The sequence below is a fragment of the Vulpes lagopus genome, chromosome 15 (assembly GCF_018345385.1).
Source record: "Vulpes lagopus strain Blue_001 chromosome 15, ASM1834538v1, whole genome shotgun sequence".
NCBI lineage: Eukaryota > Metazoa > Chordata > Mammalia > Carnivora > Canidae > Vulpes > Vulpes lagopus.
The window spans coordinates 10944376-10963995 of NC_054838.1; the positions used below are offsets into that span (position 1 = coordinate 10944376).

Sequence of the window (19620 nt, forward strand, 5' to 3'; positions counted from 1 at the left end):
AACTCCTATTGCTGAAATAAAAACTTATTTTTTAAAAAATCAGTTCCAGTAGCTTGAAAGAACAGCTGGATATAATATTTGTGCCTTTATTACGTTTCTAACACATTTTCTAACATCATCTCACTATCTTATTTTTCTTTTAATTTTGGTTTTAGGCCATCTTTCAACTCAGTGAATTTTTAAGAATATGAAAGGATATCGATCATTTGTTTCTTTATTTTTTAAGGACATGAATTGGTATTACGAACCCCAGGGTAGTCCTAAGTGTCGTAACTTCTGGGCTGACATCAATCTTACCTTCTGGGAATCATATACTAACAAGCTCTAGCCAGCATCCTCTGACGTCTCCCTTTCTCTATGGGGCCACTCAGAGGATAGGACCACTCCTAACTGAAATATTTTTAGTTTCTCAGATTGTCACGGTGCTTTCTTAGCAGGAATGAAGGGGGCTTCATAAGGAGATTGGAAGTCTCCTCTTCCACACACACAAAAATCGGCAATCTTTGTCCCCTTTGACAGCTGGTGGCATCTTTCTGAAAAGCTTTCAAATCATAGATCATTTCTTCATAATGAAACCTGTGTGGCTCAAATACAGTGGGTTGAAATTCTTATCTTATGCTGTGGTAAATACTCTAATTTAGATTCACAAAAGGATTCTGTACCCTTTACTTAGGAGAGCTGTGCAATTTACCCATAAAAAGACTGTTCAGCACCATTAGTGCATACCGTAAGTGTTCAGCGACATCATATTCATTAAACAGCACATCCTTATGCATAACCTTTTCAACCTCGAATATGTTTTTTTACCTTTGAAGAATGACAAACGACAAAGGGGTGAGGGAGCCCTCCAAGCAACATTGTTGCCTTTAAGGATGAACTTGAAAACTTTAGCTTGATCCACTCACATAGGGGAAAGAAAAAATCAGATTCTTTCTTACCTGAGGCAAGGCAGTCCTCCCCACCCTTTTTATAAAACTCCATGGCCAAGAGAACAACTCCTGACTTCAGACATAGGTCTTTCCACAATAGAATAGTTTTATGAGAGCAATGATTGAAAAATTCCTTAAATAACACTTGATAAGCACCTACTGTGTCTTAAATCCTGTGTTAGTCACTGAGGGTAACGATTACTAATATTATAGAATATTAACACAACCCGTACTTTCTAATCTTTGATATTACATATCATAGGTTTCCTAGCTCGATCAGATAGATTTGGGTAGGGGTAAAGGGGGTGGTGGGGAGAGGAGGAATATGGTAAAAGGGTGACAATGGGGATAGTTCTGATTTTTGTTTTGTTTTGTTTTAAAGAGCAAGAGGGAAGAGTGCGAATTTTATTAGTGATGATTCTTTATCTTGGCAGGGGAAATGACTAACTCTGGTGTTCATCCCATTGGCATTCTTTAGTGTTCCTATACTCACAGTAACCTCCAATTGTCCCAGATCTTGGTGTCTTAGGGTAGTGCCTTTCTCTAAATCTGCCCTCCCCCTTTCCCTAATTCATTCAGACTTTTCTCAAACTTGTGAGATATCTTCTCACTTCCATTTTAGGTACACCTGAGAGCCTGGCAGAAAAAGAACGGCAGCTCTCTACTATGATTACCCAGCTGATCAGTTTACGGGAGCAGCTCCTGGCAGCGCATGATGAACAGAAAAAACTGGCAGCCTCACAAATTGAGAAACAACGACAGCAAATGGACCTTGCTCGCCAACAGCAAGAACAGGTGAGCCCTGCAAAAGGAGCTGATGAACTGGAGATGTGGAATGTGCCAAGCTCAGCGAGTAATCACATTGATTGGTTTATTTGTCATAAGCATTCCTAAAGAAAAAAAGAAGGAAAGAAAGGAAGAAGCCTTCTGGAAATCCAGGATCTTAAAGAACAGTGAGATCATATGTGGAGGACAAAGAGAGGCATCACAACAACTGGGCATAACTGAAGTGATAACATTGTCCGAGAACATTTGCATTTGATTAATTACTTAGGGACTTATTCACGTAGGCATCACAAGTCTTCCTAGTGTAGCTTAACCAAGAGTAAGCTGCTTTTCTCTAGGCCCTACTCTTCTCATCCAGAAAGGAAGGGTCCTGGTCTAGAAAAACTTTGAGGATCTTTAAACTTACTGGTCCAATGATTTTCTCTGACTTCAGAGTTAGGGTGACCATAGGTCTCAGTTTTCCCAGAATAGCCCTGGCTAATGCCTGTTTTCCAGAGTAATTATTAATAACCCCCTATTCACTTGCAAAAGTTGTCCTGGTTTGAATGATAAATCCTATAAATTATATGGTCACTCTATTTATAGCATAGGTAAATCATTGAAAACAGATTAGCACATGGCTCCTCTAAGAATTTGATTCCATTGATTTAGATGTGAGAAAGGAGGAAAAATAGGAGTTTAAATGTGTATCTTTTAAAAAATAAATCACTTTCCCAAATGTTTTTCCTGTCTCATAAGAGTACATTAATCTAACAACAATGATCCTATAGAGTAGTCCCTGATGCTTTAGATCAGACGGACCCAAATTAATGTGCAGTTTTTAGGAATCTGACATTATTACTGGAATTATCTTTTCAGTTAAATGTATTTTATAGGGGTATATAGAGCAATATATGCTCTGTTGATTTTAATGAGTTGTGACGTCTGGTATTTTATATGCTTGAATATTTGCCCACATGTAGGAATATGGACTCAGCCCCTAATGGAAAATAACATAAAGGAACACTGTAAAAAATCAGAAGTTAGAATGTCATTTAGCCATCCAGAGATGACACAGTAATTAACTATTGACACTTGTGAATAAGCTAGCACAAATTAATCTTGACACATTTGCAGACGAGTGATATCTTACAGTGAACACTTTGTAATTATATTTCAAAATGAAAATTAAATGACACTTAAAACTAGGTTGTCATGCTCAATGAAGCGAGCATGTAGCTCAACCGATTGGCAAATAAAATTCAGAATTTGAGCCACATGGTGCTTATGTACCATACTTCACTGTGTCAAACCCATACGTCTAGAGTGGATGATAGTAATTGCACTGTGGTGTTTTGGATGCATTTCTATGCAGCACTTTATCATTTAGGAGGGACCATCAATATTAGATGCCTAGTAGTGTTTCACTGGTTTGCTAAGGGGAAATAAATATTCAGAGGTTCCAGCATCTATACCTAGAGTTGCCGAGTTGTCCATTTCTGATTTGAATGGTGGCAAAGAAGACTGGGCCTTTCCAATCAGATTAGACACTGTTTCCATTTTGTTTATATAGCTTTGGGAAGGAGTAATCCCATCTCTCAAACTCTAGCCTGTGATAGGGGCAGCTTTATCATGAGTTCCAGTTTGAGCCACTCATTACCAGAAACCACAAAGCGACATTTAGGCGTAGACTGCTATTTTTTGTTATCTTGGGCTGAGCAAAATGTGATTTGGGTGTTTCCCTCTGCTCTAGGCTGAAGTGTCAAAAAGATTCAAATATACAGCTAAGGGCTTATCTGCATTCATTTCTACTTCCAAGATGGCCCATTCTAGAATAGTGGCTTTTGGAAATAGAAGAAATAGGAAGGAAAAAACCATAACTCTTGCCTATGGGGAATTACTAAACTAAGTCCTTTTGAGTAGTCTCTGGCCACTCTTCTGTCTGGCATCGTACATTGGCAGTGAATGTATGCTCATAAGGGGCATCTCACTGGGCTCCAGTTTTTGAGGCAATAGACAGCCTGATGCCTAACTTATGTTTTATACTAAATACCGTTATGCTGAAGAAGTTGTTTGCTCCTCTGAGGGGCAGATTCAGCCCTCAACAGGGCTTTCATTGAGTGGTTAATATTTCTTTTTATAGACCAGATGACATGTTAACATGCTGAATATGACTATTGGATGAAGGAAGGGAATATAAACTTTGCACATGGATCCTGGACTTTAAAATTAACACATTACCCTCAAAAGGATAAGTGGATGAATATTAAATTTTGTTTTTATTTTTTTAAAGATTTTATTTATTTATTCATGAGAGACACACACACAGGGAGGCAGAGACACAGGCAGAGGGAGAAGCAGGCGCCATGCAGGGAGCCCAACATGGGACTCGTTCCCGGGTCTCCAGGATCACACCCTCAGCTGAAGGCAGACACTTAACTGCTGAGCCACGCAGGCATCCCTAAATTTTGTTTTTAAAAAACTCTTTGTACATGTGATATCCACAACAAAAAGATTTCTGACTTTTTGTTGTTTTTTTTCTTTTTTGCACTCCCTTAACAATATTTGTAAGTTTTATCAGTTCTGAAAATCTTTCCTTCAGAAAAGGCCAAAGTAGACCATAAGTAATAGAAAGTTCTTTCCTGTCTTTGCTTACAGATTTTACTTTTTACATCCAAATTAAGCTCTTGAGAAAAATGTAGCCAGAGTTTTCCTGTCTTTATTCTCCAAAGATCAGATTTCCACATAGCCATTCTTTCCAGATGAGCAGTCCAGATATGGATGAACTGTTCATATGTTCACAAGTGTCATACAAGGAGTACTGTTCACCTACAGAGAAAGATTTAGGGGGTAAGCAGAGAGGTGGCACCTGTTTGAAATTTTTCATTTTCTCCAACTTACTAAGTCTGCCTCTCTCATTTTATAGGAACTCTTTCACACAGAAGTGCCCTAAAGCATTCTTGTCATTCCAAGAGAGATACCTGGGGTAATGGCAAAGGTGCAAGCATTTCATTTGAACTTAACAAAACTTTATTTCTGATAGATTGCAAGACAACAGCAGCAACTTCTGCAGCAGCAGCACAAAATTAATCTCCTGCAGCAACAGATCCAGGTCAGTGTATTTTATTACTCTCGGCTGGTTGTACTTACTTTCCTCCTTGCAAATGGAATTTAAAATGCTGCAAATGCACCCCTCTCTTGTCAACAGCACCAATAGGGCTGTTACTCAAGGATGTTGTATACAATTGTATAAGTGGATGTAGGAAACATCGACCACACAGTGGTCTAAGCATTCTTTTCTGATGTAAGGTGTAAAGAGAATAAACCTTATATCTCTTTTTCCTTCTGTCATTTGCCCAACACAACCCAGTGGAAAAGTAAATTGTTTCAAAGGTAGCACACACGTGCTCTTTTTATTGCCACAAACCACTTTTTGCTTCGTATTTTACCATTTAATGGTATCACAGGGAAAAGCTGAGGCTTATTCACTTCTTAGGATTGCCTGATTGGGTCAATTATGAGAAGAGTCTTATGACCTGGGAAAAGATTGATAATGATTAATTTGTTCTTTAGCAAATAGGAACTGCATTTCTGCTAGGAGCTGAGGGGAGTAGAAAGATCAATGAATAATTATGTGCCTTCAAGGAGCTTATAGTCTAAAAAGGGAAAAAAAAATCTTGTTCTCAAATAATTGTAACCCAATTTTAAAAATCCCTTTTATGTTGTGGCAGTGTAACACGGTACATAGATCATGATTACAGTGGCCTAGGAAGGAATTCTGATTTCTGACGTTCCTTTAGAACTTGATGGCTAATGTAACTAACAGCTATCTGAGATAGGTAAGGGAAGTGACCTCCATTTTTGAAAAGGAACATAGCTATGTGACTTCTAGGAAACCATAGAATACGGAACCAATTGTCTAGTGATTAATCCTGAGGAATACTCATCCCAGATTTCCATCTTTCTGCCAGGGCCTCTGTGCTTTCCCTTGATTGCTGTGGATATTTTCTAACCTCTGTGATTTGTGTGTCAGCCTAGTTGGGGTGGTATGTTGGGAATGATAGTATGCCTTTGCTTGAGTTTAATATTACACATTCCTCTATTTTAAAAAAAATCATTCACATATAGTCATAGTTTATTCTTCTACTCTTTCATTGGTGAAAGCCAGTGATTTTACCTTAGAGCCCTGCTTCATTTGTTAATCATACTTGGTGTTCTGTTTTAAAGTACCATTTTGGTATACCTGTACCTTATTTGGCATATTGTCCTGCTATCTTCACTCAAAGGTTTTATCCAGTGTCTTTGTTTTTGTTTAGTTTGTTCTAATTTATCTTCCATAAGCAAGTGTATATGTTTCAAAATAAAGAGTCCGAATACAGAGGAGATGGAATGTCTCTGGCATTTTTGACAGTCTACTTTTACAATTAAATCTTGGAATAATTTCTCATCCTGATATCTCTTTTATGACTCATGCTGAGATCCTTAATTAAGTAACTGTCCAGGTGTTCCTTGGTTCTGCCCTTATTAGAATTTTCAGTGTGTCTCCTACTGCTAAGGTCAAGATTTTTAGCCTGTGGTTTCCTACATTTTCCTCTAGATTCCTCTCTAAGAACTCTGTAGGTGTTAAATAGCCTGGTCTTTTAGTTCTCTCTGTTTCTCCTACTTGTAAAGTATGAATGGAAGAAGTTTCCTGAGATGTTCCCTGATTTCCCATTTACTTATTGTTTTTACTACATCTTTATTACTTACTTCTTTATTTATTTTGAATGTATTTCACTTCTCAGCCCACTGTTGTTTATATTAAGTGGCTGTCTTAATTGATGTTTGCTTTGTGGTACTGAGGATGTCAGATGAATAGCAGCCAGATCACTTCAGAGCATTTTTATGAAATATTATTAGTATTTATTGAGGTACACATGATGTTATAGTTGTAACTTTACTACATGAAATTGATGCCTTTTTCAAAAAACTATAGAATATGAAGTTAAAATATTATTCATCAGAATGTTCAATTTGAAAAGATAGGAAAATTGTTTTCCAAGTTTTCTAATAGAAGTTTAATTGCTTTCAAAATTGTGGCTATTTCTTATTGTTTAAGTTTTTAAAAATTGAAGCTAATCAGCACTTGATCTCAGCTGTATGAATTACAAAATCAGAGAGATTCAAAATGTCAGAGTTGCATTCATTTTAGAAATGCAGAAATCTTTATAATAAGGATTCATATTTTAAAAATAACAGGAAGCAATAACCTGTATTTATAGTTCATTCTGTCCTGAGCTACTGCGTTACTTCATGTCTTGTCAGTATTTATCTTATCAGTATAGACCATTCAGAGCATTTTTCAAATGCTGGAAAACACTCCTTACACAAAACATATTCATCTCTGACACTTGCGAAGCAGGACTTTGATATTCAGACTTTTATTTTGGGGGGAATGGGAAATGGGTTAACTGTGTTTTCGAATGTGGTTTTTGACAAGCTATTGTCACGATCAAATTTAGAAGAGATTATTGTTGGGCCAGTTTTAGTATACTTTTTGAGCAAAATATGAGATGTAAGAGATGCCTCTTCCATCATGAAAGAAACATTTTCCCTTTGAAAACAAAACAGAACAAAGAGTAAAAATAAGGTAAGCATAAAACCTACTTTCCCTTCTGAAAGCAAATGTGTGCAGACAATTTGTGCAAGTTTGACCTTCTTTCTTCTCTTTAAATCTTGGGTCTTAGAACCTGTTAGCTAACATGGTTAGCAAGATTAAGCCATGGCAATTGGCTATGGATCATGAGGATCAAGTGGTTACATTCACGATCACTCTCTACTTCCAGTTTAGAATGCTGACTTGTGATTCAGTGTTGTTTCAGAATTTGCAAGCTGTAATAGAAACAAAGAGAAGAGTGTCTAACCTCTTGTAATAACCACATACCAATACATCTAGGCCTAATATAATTGAGACAAATGAAAACCTGAATGGTTTACACAATTTGAAAAGCAGTGTTTTTCCTTAGAGATAGGAAAAGGCATGATGAAGATAGTATTATAAAAGTCCTCATACTTATTTTATGTGAAATCATTCAAAACTTATACATGTATTTAAAAACCATTTCATTTATGTATTTTTCTTCCTTAAGTAGAATTTTTAACATAATTTTGCCTTAATAAATCCTAACTAAATTTTGAGAGAGATACCATGTAAGCCATGTTTAGAAAGTCAGATGAATGATTTTGTGAACCAGTGTTTTTATATTTTTGATGAGTCAATTTTTGCCATTAAAAAATCAGGGTAATAACTTTAAATGATTATTAAAATGCTTTAATATTAACAGATCTTTTAGGAGGCTGTTTGCTTAGTGAATTCAAATCCCTCTGTTTGTGCTTTGGGGAAAATGGTGATTCCTCTAATTTGTTTCATATTAAGTAATTCCCCCGATATAAAGCCCAGAAAAAGTTAGACATTTTTGATATTTCCAGGACAGAAATAGCATAGTTTTCATCAAGTCTATGGAAAGCCAAAATAATAGATGTGGAATATAGGCCCTTCGAATTGGGAATGTCGATTCTCATGCTTTAATTCCAAATGACAGATAATTGCTTCAGTAACATTATCTTTTTTTGTTTCTACTGTTGCACTAGAGTGTCTTAGTCTTTTGAAGCATTTTATTTATGAATTATGTTGGCCAGTAAACAAAATTCACTTTTAGTCTGTTGGACATATCAAAGTATATTTACAATATTTAAATCAACCACTAAATATAAGACTAGTCTAAGCAAAGGAGAAAATACTTTATAAATACTACTTTCTTGATCCATCCATAAATTTATTTATTCAACCTCAATTGACCATGTCATGGTTTTTGAATCTAGAGAAGATAGTCTTCATGGACACAACATACCACATTCTTCACATTCTTTGGTTTCAATAGCACATCACTAGGAACACATTTAGTGATGGCATTTTATTGCTAAAACTTAATCTTTGGAAGAGAATTCAGCTTATGAAAATATCTCCATGAGAAACTTGCTTTTCCAGACATGAGCGGTGTTATCCCATTATCCATGTCTCTTCAACCCCCAATTTTAGAGTTATTCAAGTGGCTTATATTGTGTGCCATACAGGCAGTATCCTCTCCTCACATCACTGATGGAACCACAGTGGTCTCCTAACAATGGACTTGCTGGTTGGGGTTTTATTTGGGTATTTGGCTTCCTGGGCCAGAGCCAACAATTTAGTGAACTCATACACACATGCCTTTTTTAGTATAATTATGAAACTTGAAATTCTTAGCTTCTTGTTAATCGTTATGATTACTAATCTTTATGATTAATGTATAATATGCATTGCCCTTTCCTCATCATTTAATACATGCATCAGATGGCAAACTCCATCTATGGAAGGTCTGAACTAAATGCCATTGCTGCTGCTTTCCACATACTCTTTGTCTCCTCTGAAAGCTTTCTGTTTTAAATGCTGTAATATAGGTTGTTTTTTTTACAACATAAACATTTATTTTTTTTCTTCCTGAAGCTTCACTCTGTATATGAGTATATGAATATTTTTCAGACATAGTATATTTTCTATTTTGACTATAATATATTCCTGTGTACTCTTCATATATTTTGTGTGTCTCTGTGTGTTTGTCATGAGATAGAGCACCCACCATTCAATATGCATTCTTCCTCTTCAAGTCTGGTAACCAGGAGAGATGCTAATATTACAAGAAAGGAGATGATTATTCTTAAAACTATTAAACAGAATAATTTGAGATGTACTCTCACCTTTAAAGGAGATAAACCTTACCTATTGTTTCCTTCAATATGATTAACTATAGGCATTTCAGTTATCTGCTGAGCTGAATAAGGACTACCTTTTTATGTGAAGTAGTTGTCTAAAGATCAGAAATAATTACTTTGTACATTAGCCTTCATGGCCTGTATGACCTGGTTAATTAATTTTTTGCTAGGATAATAATAATAGATATATATTTGAGGGTATGCTTCATCATTAAGTATCTAAGTGACCTCTAATTTTAAGAGCTGGACCTTGGCATTTATTGTCTTTTGGAGATGGCTGCAGGAGCCAACGTAAGCCTGATGAAAGTCAGGAGCCCTGTAGTCTCACGCAGTCCCTCTGTCTTATGTTGTATCTTTGTTAATTGTATTTAGCATTGATAAACAAAAAGCAATTACAGTGCTCCTGTTTTGGCTCCAGCCAATAGTTCTTTTTTGTGTTATTGATCAGGTAACGAATCTCCTTCCAACAGCCTCTGAACAGGACTAAATAAACCCACTGGAAGTAATTTGATACTACTATTGGCACTGTACATGTATCTGATACTCTCTTGCAATGAAATGAGAGTTATAAACAAAGCTTAGAAGTCTAGGATTAGCCCCCAGCTTCAGCAAGCCCTTAAAATATTTTGTAATTCTATCTTCAATCATGAATTAGCCAGGAAAAACAGACCCTGTCTCCTCTATTTCTCTGCTGTATGCTGTTTTTAATTGCCCACAGGCAGACTGTTGTGATCTTCTTTGGAAGTTTAAAACCAAGATAAAAATGCAAATCTAATTATTTCTTTTATGTAATCTAATTAACTTTTTAAGTAATGATAGATGCTCCATAGCTTGCTTCAAACATTTTAATAATGAAGTTTCTGAATTATAAAGAATAGGTAAAGCTGCTATAATTCATAAATAGCAAGGACCTTCACAACTAAAAATATAAATTATCTGGGGATTAGAAAAACTCCATGTTAGCCATGCTAGACTGTTAAAGTTGGAGTGGCTCTAAAAATAAGTGATGCTTGCCCAGATCCTATGAATTACTGTATGGAGGTATTAATCAGCTTGCTACGTGTTTTCTAAATGTGGCCTATGGCAAAGATCTTTCAGCAGACCAGAACCTGAATCTCAGTGCTTTCCAGGCATTGCGGTTCAGTTTCCCCCACCCTCTCTAGGTGACCCTACCCTGCTTATACTTATCTCTGAAACCAGTCCCCAGCTCTGTCTCAAACTACTGATACTAAAAATTCCGGGAAACCAAAGTCTTTGCTTCTTTCTAGGATTAATGAAAAAGGAAGAGTACATGACCTCCTCAGAGGCAGGAGGGTAATGGAGCAGAGTGAGCAGATGATCCAGGTGGTGTGGGCATGTGACATTATGTAACACTGAATCAATCCCATGGGGAAAAGGCAGCTCTCTTCTATTTTTTTCTTGATCTCTTTGATTACATTGAGGGCTCAGTTTAGTGTTAGTCTTTAATACCTTTCTAGGATGTGCTAATCTCTCTCTAAAGGAAAGACAGAGAAAGAAAGAGAGAGAGGGAGCATCTTAGTCTCAGAGTCTTTGGAGGCAAAAGCATTTAGCTACAAATAAAATAAAAATAAAAATAAACTAGTTTTTCATACTTATCTGCTTATCTTGTATTTATGACAGGAGATTTTAGGTTTCTATTTGAGGTAGTGATATGAAGTTCCCTTTTGAAATAAATGTATTTAAGCAAAAACAAGTCAATTTAAATAAGAAACTTAAGCAAATAATAGTTGTGTACTTGGGTGTGACTTGATAAATTTTGGGAAACCTTTGAAAAAGCATTACAGTAAGAGGTATTAAATGATCCCCTTCTACTCTGCTTCCACTTTAATAGAAGGTTAAACTTGGAAACATCATTTAGAGGTCCTCATGATTCCCATTTGCTCATTGAGGGGAGGCTGGGTAGCTATTCCTTGTAGACGACTATATTGTGATTTTATCATTAAGTGATATTTAAAAAAATCCTGACGTTATGGTTGTTTTTTTTTTTAACCTCTTATGGAATTAAAATGCCTTTTCTTTTTATGAAGTAAAGGTGACAATAGATGGTATAAACTTTGTTTTTTTGTTTTCCAGTAATTTGGTAAAATAAGACATATAGATAGATAGATAGATAGATAATAGATAGATAGAGATATACACACACATATATATACAAACACATATATATATATATCCATATATATATATATCCCCAGTCTTGTTTTTCTTTGAAATTTCTTTGGAACTTTTTGTCCAGTCCAAATCCTGTACTTTACAGAAAAAACTGAAACTCCAGACTTGTCCAAGCTTAAAAAGCTAAATATTGTCAGCTATGAGTGGGACCTGACTTTCTCAACTCCTTAGTCCAGTGCTATTTCCAACATTCCAGGTTGTGCCTCAATTTGCCCTTTTTGTGACTTGAATAAATCTTAGTGCACTTTAGTTTCTTAGTTTGTAAAATGTGGATAATAATACCTAACATCTAAAATCTCATTACATTTTCTTTGTCCTTAAACAGAAAAAAATTGAAGATTTGCCATTAGAATCAGTTTATATACCAGAACTACTACAACTGTGGGTATATACCCACAAGGAAAGAGATAAAAAGAACATAATTGGAATCTTTCTATAGTGTAGTATGAAATGTATTCATGGCTGAGTGACTCTTTTGGTATTTACATATAAACTTCTTAGATAGTTAATTATTTTACTTTCTGGGGGCTTTAAAGTGTTAGGTCTTTATATTGAGGGTCAGTCACCCTTAATGTTAATACTTTTCTTTATAGCTACCTTCTCCAGCTGACAAAAGTGAGCAGTGAGTGACAGCATTTGATGCCAGTTGTTCTCAATCTTGATTGTATCTTGTGATCACTTGGAAGCCTTTTAAAAATACCAATGCCTGGGTTCCATCCCAGAGATTCTGATTTAATTGGCCGAGGGTATGGTCCTAGTGGAAGATTGTTAAAAACTCTATAGATGATACTAGAGGACAATCAAGATTGAGAAATACTGCTTTATACAGTGTAATGCAGACTAAATGATTAAATGTGAACTCTGAGTTGTTTGGATTATCTATCTACCTACCTAACATCTATCTATATCTATAGATGTTAGGTAATAGATGTAGATCTAGATCTAGATAAACAGGATTGCATAGCTTAAACAAATAATTTTTTAGCAGTTGAAATATACCTGTGACTTTAGTCACAGCTATATTACTAACTTTTAATAGATCATGGTTTAAATAAGTTAAATAAATTTAGTTAATTGTTCTAATAACTTGATTTTTATGTATATATAAGTATACTAGCAAACAGGACTGTGTTGAAATCAGAATATTTTTTTCCTTTGGGGGATAGTATTTAAAATATAAATGAAGCATAGCCTTTCCTAATAATATAAAAACTTTTAGAAAATAAATTTTCAGTTACTATTTAAACAAAATGACCCAGGAAATCAACCTGTTATGTATTTTTATGTGTTTTTTAAAATTTCCCTATAAAATTGACTATATCTTGATATATATGTGTAATGTATGAATAAGAATACACCTTTGAGCTAGATTTGTACATATAAGTAGGAGGTATAGAGGAGAAGATGCATTATTTCAGAGTGCATGTATGTAATTTAAATTTTTTTTAGAACTAGCACAGGTATTGGTTACATTTAAATTCCAGTTCTACTACTAGCTAGCTCAGTGATCTATTTTGCTACTTACTAGCTATGAGACAAGTTTCTTAATGTCTCTGAGCCTGCATTTCTAATTCCTAAAAGATGGGGAATAATAGTACCTTATTTGTTGTGAGATTAGAGATCATTATATAAAGCCTCTAGTAAGTGCTCAATGCATAGTATCTATCAGCATCATTATTGTTGTTGTATACTAGGTATAATCCCAGAGAACCTTATAGAAAAAAAATATATATACATATTTTGTACCTGTGTGTATGTTTGTATGTACATACACATGCATATTTAGAACCCAGAAATTAGTGATGTGAATATAGGGTAATCAGTGTGGATGCACTTAAAACAATTATTATTACCATGATAATCTAAAGGAAAAGAAAAAGCAACAATTTTCTCTGGCTACCAAAGGAGAACTGTTTCAATTGTCAGTGAGAGGAGAGTAGGGTTTATCAGGCACTCAGAACTGGTTGGCTGAGAATTAGACAGGGCTGCCTGGAGATTGTCTAAAAGGGAGCATGGCATTTTATTCTGGAAAATAGGGTCAAATTCTCACCTTTCACACTAAAATGGGCTTTTCTATTAGATCAATAGTGCTTGTGAAGTTAGAGGGATAGTAAATGAACCTTTCCAATTTATTTTATAGCTTTAAAAAAAATCACAGATGAAGTTATGTGATGTAGCAGCACAAAATGCAAAAGTCCTTCTTGTTTAAAATAAAGTTGTTCATATAAATCTTGTGTACGCCATCTCCTGTAAGTCAAGCATTTGCCCAGCTTTTGTGAATTATGTCTATACTTAGAATTTAAGAAGTTAAACAGTATGCATACCAGACTTGAGAGATGGGAAATAAAAATTGATATACTGTGTGACACTTGATATAGCACAGGGAAATATCTTTTAAATTCTGAAAGGATGTACTGACATAACCATTTTTAATTCACGTAAGGTAACTCCCACTCAAAGTTATTAATGTTAGAGTCAGATATTTTTACTTGTTCAAAATAAAAGAAAATAAATGATGCAAAAGGTATCAGGGTCTCACTACAAGACACTGAATTCATTTCGTCTACCACCCGATCCATTACGAAAATGTTAAAGTTGTGACATTAAACAATAAAAGTCAAGGAATTCACAGATCAGAATAGAGGGTAAAGTCCATCCTCAGTCCGGTCATAGTCATGACTATTGTTGAACATACATTTCGGTGGAAGGCTTGAATTTTCTACAGTGGCTGCAATGAGTGCAGATGGAAAGGGCTCTCTGCTGGGGTGACTTGGCTGCTGCTCAAACATGCTGACAAGGTGGACAAACTCTTCTAAAGAACTTGTAGCAGGCCTGGCTTATTTTGTACTGGAAAAGCATCATTCATTTCCCAGCCACACATAAGTTGGCTGCTCCTCATGCATTCTTCAGTTGTATTATTCATTAGAAAAGGGGGAAAAAACCAAGAAGGCTGATTTTAGTTTCAATTGACCATCTCATAACTTTTGTCCCCTTCCAAAAGTTGTGATGGTGTCAGAAACTAAGGTATCCAAATGGGAAAACATTCTTATGCTCTACTATTTTTTTAAATATTTATTTTTTTCACGAGAGACACACATAGAGGTAGAAACACAGGCAGAGGGAGAAGCAGGCTCCCTGCAGGAGCCCAATGTGGGACTCGATCCCGGGACTCCAGGATCATGCCCTGAGCTGAAGGCAGACGCTTAACTGCTGAGTCACTCAGAAGTCCCCTTTAAGCTCTATTATTTGATAAAAGATGGAAGTAAGTCCTAGTTTGGTGTTTTTGAAGCTGGCTGTGGCAGAAGTCATTTGCAACTGTACATTGCATTAAACACAGGGCTCTTTAGGATTCATGTAATTGAATGGCGCCTGAGGAGGCCATGCAGAGCTTGAAACTTCAAGGAGAGGGGAGCTCTCCAGCTGCTGGCTCAGGTATTTGTCTGTCCTGAAGGACCTTTTTTCATTCTGTGGCTGTCAGCTTCTCCTTCCTCCTGACTTGCATTTCACTGAGCATCAGGAGTGTCATGATGGCTCCCAGATCATCAGTTTTGGAGCTGGAGGCTGAGGATTGAAGGAATCAACATGAATCTAATGGAGGAAGAATGAGTTTAACAGCAAAAGATGATGGAGAGGAAGGGTGTGCACACTAATAGGCATCTGTCACCTTGCTTACTGAGGAGCAGGAGCAGTGGAGGTTTAAGAAAAGGAAAGTAGTTTCAAGTCATTCTCTCTTTCCCACTCTGTGTAATTCTTTGTAATGCTTTGTGCAGACTCAGGTCTCCAGATGTATGTTTGAAGTGGAGGCACAGTTAGATGAGCTGGTGTGCTGTCTATGGAAAAGCCTATAGGGCCAAGTGCCTGGCTGGCTCAGATGGTGGAAGATGTGACTCTTGATCTCAGAGTTGTGAGTTTGAGCCCTACATCAGCCTGGAACCTACTTCAAATAAGAAAAATAATAAACAAACAAATAAACATTTATAAAAGGAAAGAAAAACCCAGAGGAGTGGGGAAAAGTGAATTAGTAGTATTCATTATTGGCTCGAGCCAGAGGTTAGTCTTAGAAGATGAGCTAGACCAGGTCAGATCCACAATGACAGAGCAAACATGTAGGCTAACATTGGAGGAATTCCAGTTCATGGCTAGAGTTATCTATAGTGCAAGGGTGGAAACCAGAACAAAGACAAATGATGTTGGGCTCTTGAGGTTGACCTCCACACAACAGCTGGTTTCCTGTTAAGATTGTCTGATTTGGTTCTATTGTAGGTAGAGAGATACACTGGTCTCTGGCAGGGCCCTTCCAGAGTCTCTCTTTTAGGGTAGAAGTACACCTTTGGAATTCATAGGGATCCCCTGTGGGAGGGAAATTCAAACCATTGGCAGTCCAGTAGAAGAGGTAATTCGAATTCTATGTTTAAGACTCAGCTTCCATATCAGTACAGTATCTTTCCTTCTTGATAAGATTGGACCTGATTGTAGAGACCAGGATTTGTGATATAATATCTCTGAGCTATACTGTATACCTCAAGTGATTAAGCATATAATCTTTAAGGCAAATGTCTTTGTGTAATACAATCACAGTTAAACTAATTTTTCTTGTTTTAGTTAAGTTTTAAAAAAAAATTTCCAACATATATTGCTTTTGTATAGGAAAAAAGTTAAAAAATTTAAATTTACTTTGAAAGAACAATGATTTTCAATATTAGTAAAATTATTAAATTTATTATGGTATATTCATGTGATGGGCAGTTAAAAATATTTACAAATAATTTTTAATGATTTGAGATAATGCTTATAATATATCATCAGGTGGAAAAAATCCAGAATTTAATAATGTAAGTACATTATAATCTCAGCTATATAATAGGCATAAAAAAGAACTAGAAAAGAATGCATCACTTTTATAATTAACCTTATTTTTATTATTTTACCTTTTTTAAAGATTTTATTTATTTGAGACACAGAGAGAGTGCCCAAGTGTGAGGAGAAAGGGAGATGGATTCCAGGGAAGAGACAGAGGGAGAGGGAGCAGCAGACTCTCTGCCAAATAGGGAGCCTGACATGGGGCTTGATTCCAGAACTTCTGAGATCATGACCTGAGCCGAAGGCAGATACTTAACTGACTGAGAGACCCAGGCGCCCCCATTATTTTACTTTTTAAAATGCAGTTAACAGAAAAGGAGCTGGCGTCTATCTTTTTATCTTGTGATCACCTGTGGAATAGATTGTGATCGCCAATAGATCATCAAATCTTATGATTTAATTGTTATATCTGATTTCTGGTTGCTTAAATAGAGCTTCCAATTAATAATAATAAAAAAACAACAACCTGGTCCCCAGATAACTGGAAAAAAAAATTTAAAGGTACAGATCTTTTCAGTACTGTCATGCTAGTTTACTGATATCCATACCTGTTCCATCTCTTTGTTTTCCCAACCATCTTTGCCTAAGACAATAAATTATTTCCATAGATTTGTATGTTCCCATTGGCTCAGGGAGGCCATGATTTCAAGCCTAGGAAAAAGGGAGACATGGAGATCATAATGCATCTCCTCTCAGCAAACTTGTTCTTCTCCCTTCTATGGAAGGAATACAGTCCCAACTGGATGACAAAATAGTATTAGAGAAGTGTAGAGAGGCAGAAAGAAGCCTAGGCTTGGACTCAAGATGTCTGTGTCTAGTTTTTGTTCTGCTAGTAACTACATGACCTTTGAAAATTATTCTTCTACAATGATTCTCATTTCTATGTATTTAGAACAAAGATCATTGTACACGATGATCACAGAAATTCCATGTGACTCTGACCTCCTATGACTCTAGATGAAGAGAATTAACTCTGGTCCTTAGAAAATGGAGAGTAGTGGGTAGCTTTGCCTAAGAAACCTGCAGACAAATGTCAAGTTTGGCCAAAGCAAAAGCCATATTTCTCTAGGAATGTTTGCATTTTAAACCATTGAAAGTTTTTAAATTATGAGGTCAAATTCATATTTCCTTTGTGGGGTATTGTGATGGCTTGTAATGCCTGCCACATGAAATGATGGCTATCGGGGATTCTTAGAAAAATATATTTAGGAAGAGGGCCTGTAAATGCCTGCTTTCAAGGCTACACCAAACACATTTCTACAGCCAATGACAAACTCCTGGCATTAGGGCTATAGAACGGAAAGGGTGACACAAACTTAATTTTAGTGTTGCAAGTGAAATATTATAATTTTTGGAAAAAAATCCTTATAGCTTTGCTAAAGTATTAATTGCAGGAAATTACAGCATATCCTTGTGTAGTATTATGTCAGTGGCATATATAGCATATAACACCTTTTCCTAGTCTCTCTTGTTTTCACCCCAAGTGTTGCATTTTCATTTGAAAAGAGATGTGTTAAGTAGTTAGAATTTTGCCTAACTGTGGGGGTGGTGCTGAGTGAGGCTCAGACTGTCTGAGAACAATTAAGCTGTGAAGGGGAGACTACTTGGTTATGCTTCCTAGAAGTGGGTTTACTGCTTGAAGCATAACATTGACATGGATATTCTTTTGGTCATATCCTGATTTCTAGCTTGTTAGGTTTCATCTTCCAGTCCCAATAAATTTTCCAACTACAGTTTATTTATTGGGTTGCAAGATAAAAAATGAGAGAATTTCATTTCTGATGTGTGGTAGAGTTTAATATGGTTTTCCGATTTCCTCCCATTTTGTTTGAAGTAAATAGGGTAATTACTCACTAAAATTCTAATATCTTTCAGGGCTTTAGGGATGAATCTAAAACAGAACCATATAATGTTTTATTTAAGCAAATCCATGTTCTTATTAGGCAGTTCACCTTAATGTCATTTTTTATAAATAAACTTTGTTTTATTTTTTCAAGGGTTATTTAATTAATTTCGTTGTACTACCACATTCTGACATCTGCATCTGCTAAGGCCTGTAGGACGTGATTTGTGGTTTAAAAATGAAAATAATTTATTATTTGAAAAATGATAAATCATTCGGGAATGATACATAAATGTGAATGTAAAAGAGCCCAATGCACTTCCATCTCATTTTTTTTCTTTTGTACTAAGGCATCTGTACAGTTATCTGTGTTTGCACAAAGCATTTGTGCCAGTTGTACATCTGATTAATATCTAACTAGATATGAGTGAAACCTATTCTGGAGAAACTACTGCAGTGCTGGCTTCTTGAACTGTTTTTGGTTTCCATTAATTGCAGGGCTTTACCATATAACCATTGTATAGATCTGGTTTTACTTATGAAATCCAGATCTGCTTTTTCTTCCCTGCTGAGCAGGGTGAAGTTACTTGTGCTACCAGCTTCTTATTATTTGGGGGTTCACAGCATCTAGGGGATTGAAGCTGTCAGCCGTGGAACTCCCAGTGTTTCAATGGGAAGATTAACATTGCTAGATGTAAATCCTTGCAAAGTTTGCTTTACATGCGACACAGGTTAAGCAAGCACTTTACTTTTAAATAAAGTATTTATTTTAATAATTATGGAAAGATACTCACTTCCCCACTGCCAATCCCCTTTCTCTACTTTGGACAAGAGTAGTCTAGGCTGGAAGGCTTTTAAAGTCTGGCCATGGCCTCCATGTATTTCCCCCGTGGGGCATTGGGAGGAGTAGGTAAGGGGATAAGGTGGGGGACAGTACAGAGATTGGGTTTATAAAACCGTTTTATTTTCCTAGTATAAAGAGGTGCCTTGTTAAGTAGTAAGGAGTCTTCATCTCCACCCTGAAAGAACATGGTGGCTGTGTGTTCCAAAAGGGCAAAACGTATTGAATTTAAATAGGACAGCAAGTCTGTCCAGTTCTGGTCCTTAACCATTTCCTATTTGCCAGAGCTACATCCTAGCTATAGGTTGAAAAGCAGCTGGGAGATATACTGGTAATTCGCAAAATGGGTGTTCTCATCATTAACCATAAAATGTAGGAAAGACATCCGGGAAGAAATCTAA

At 36.0% G+C, this 19620-nt stretch overlaps 1 protein-coding gene across 24 annotated transcripts in view; it reads left to right on the forward strand.

Annotated features, from left to right (window-relative positions):
* SOX6 (SRY-box transcription factor 6) overlaps window positions 1–19620 on the forward strand; it is a 585747-nt gene that overhangs the window by 386933 nt on the left and 179194 nt on the right. For all 24 annotated transcript variants that reach the window (XM_041730048.1, XM_041730065.1, XM_041730058.1 and 21 more), the window contains 2 exons: window positions 1552–1724; window positions 4738–4806. In XM_041730048.1, the coding sequence (XP_041585982.1) occupies window positions 1552–1724; window positions 4738–4806 (242 nt within the window). The remainder of the gene's footprint in view (window positions 1–1551; window positions 1725–4737; window positions 4807–19620) is intronic.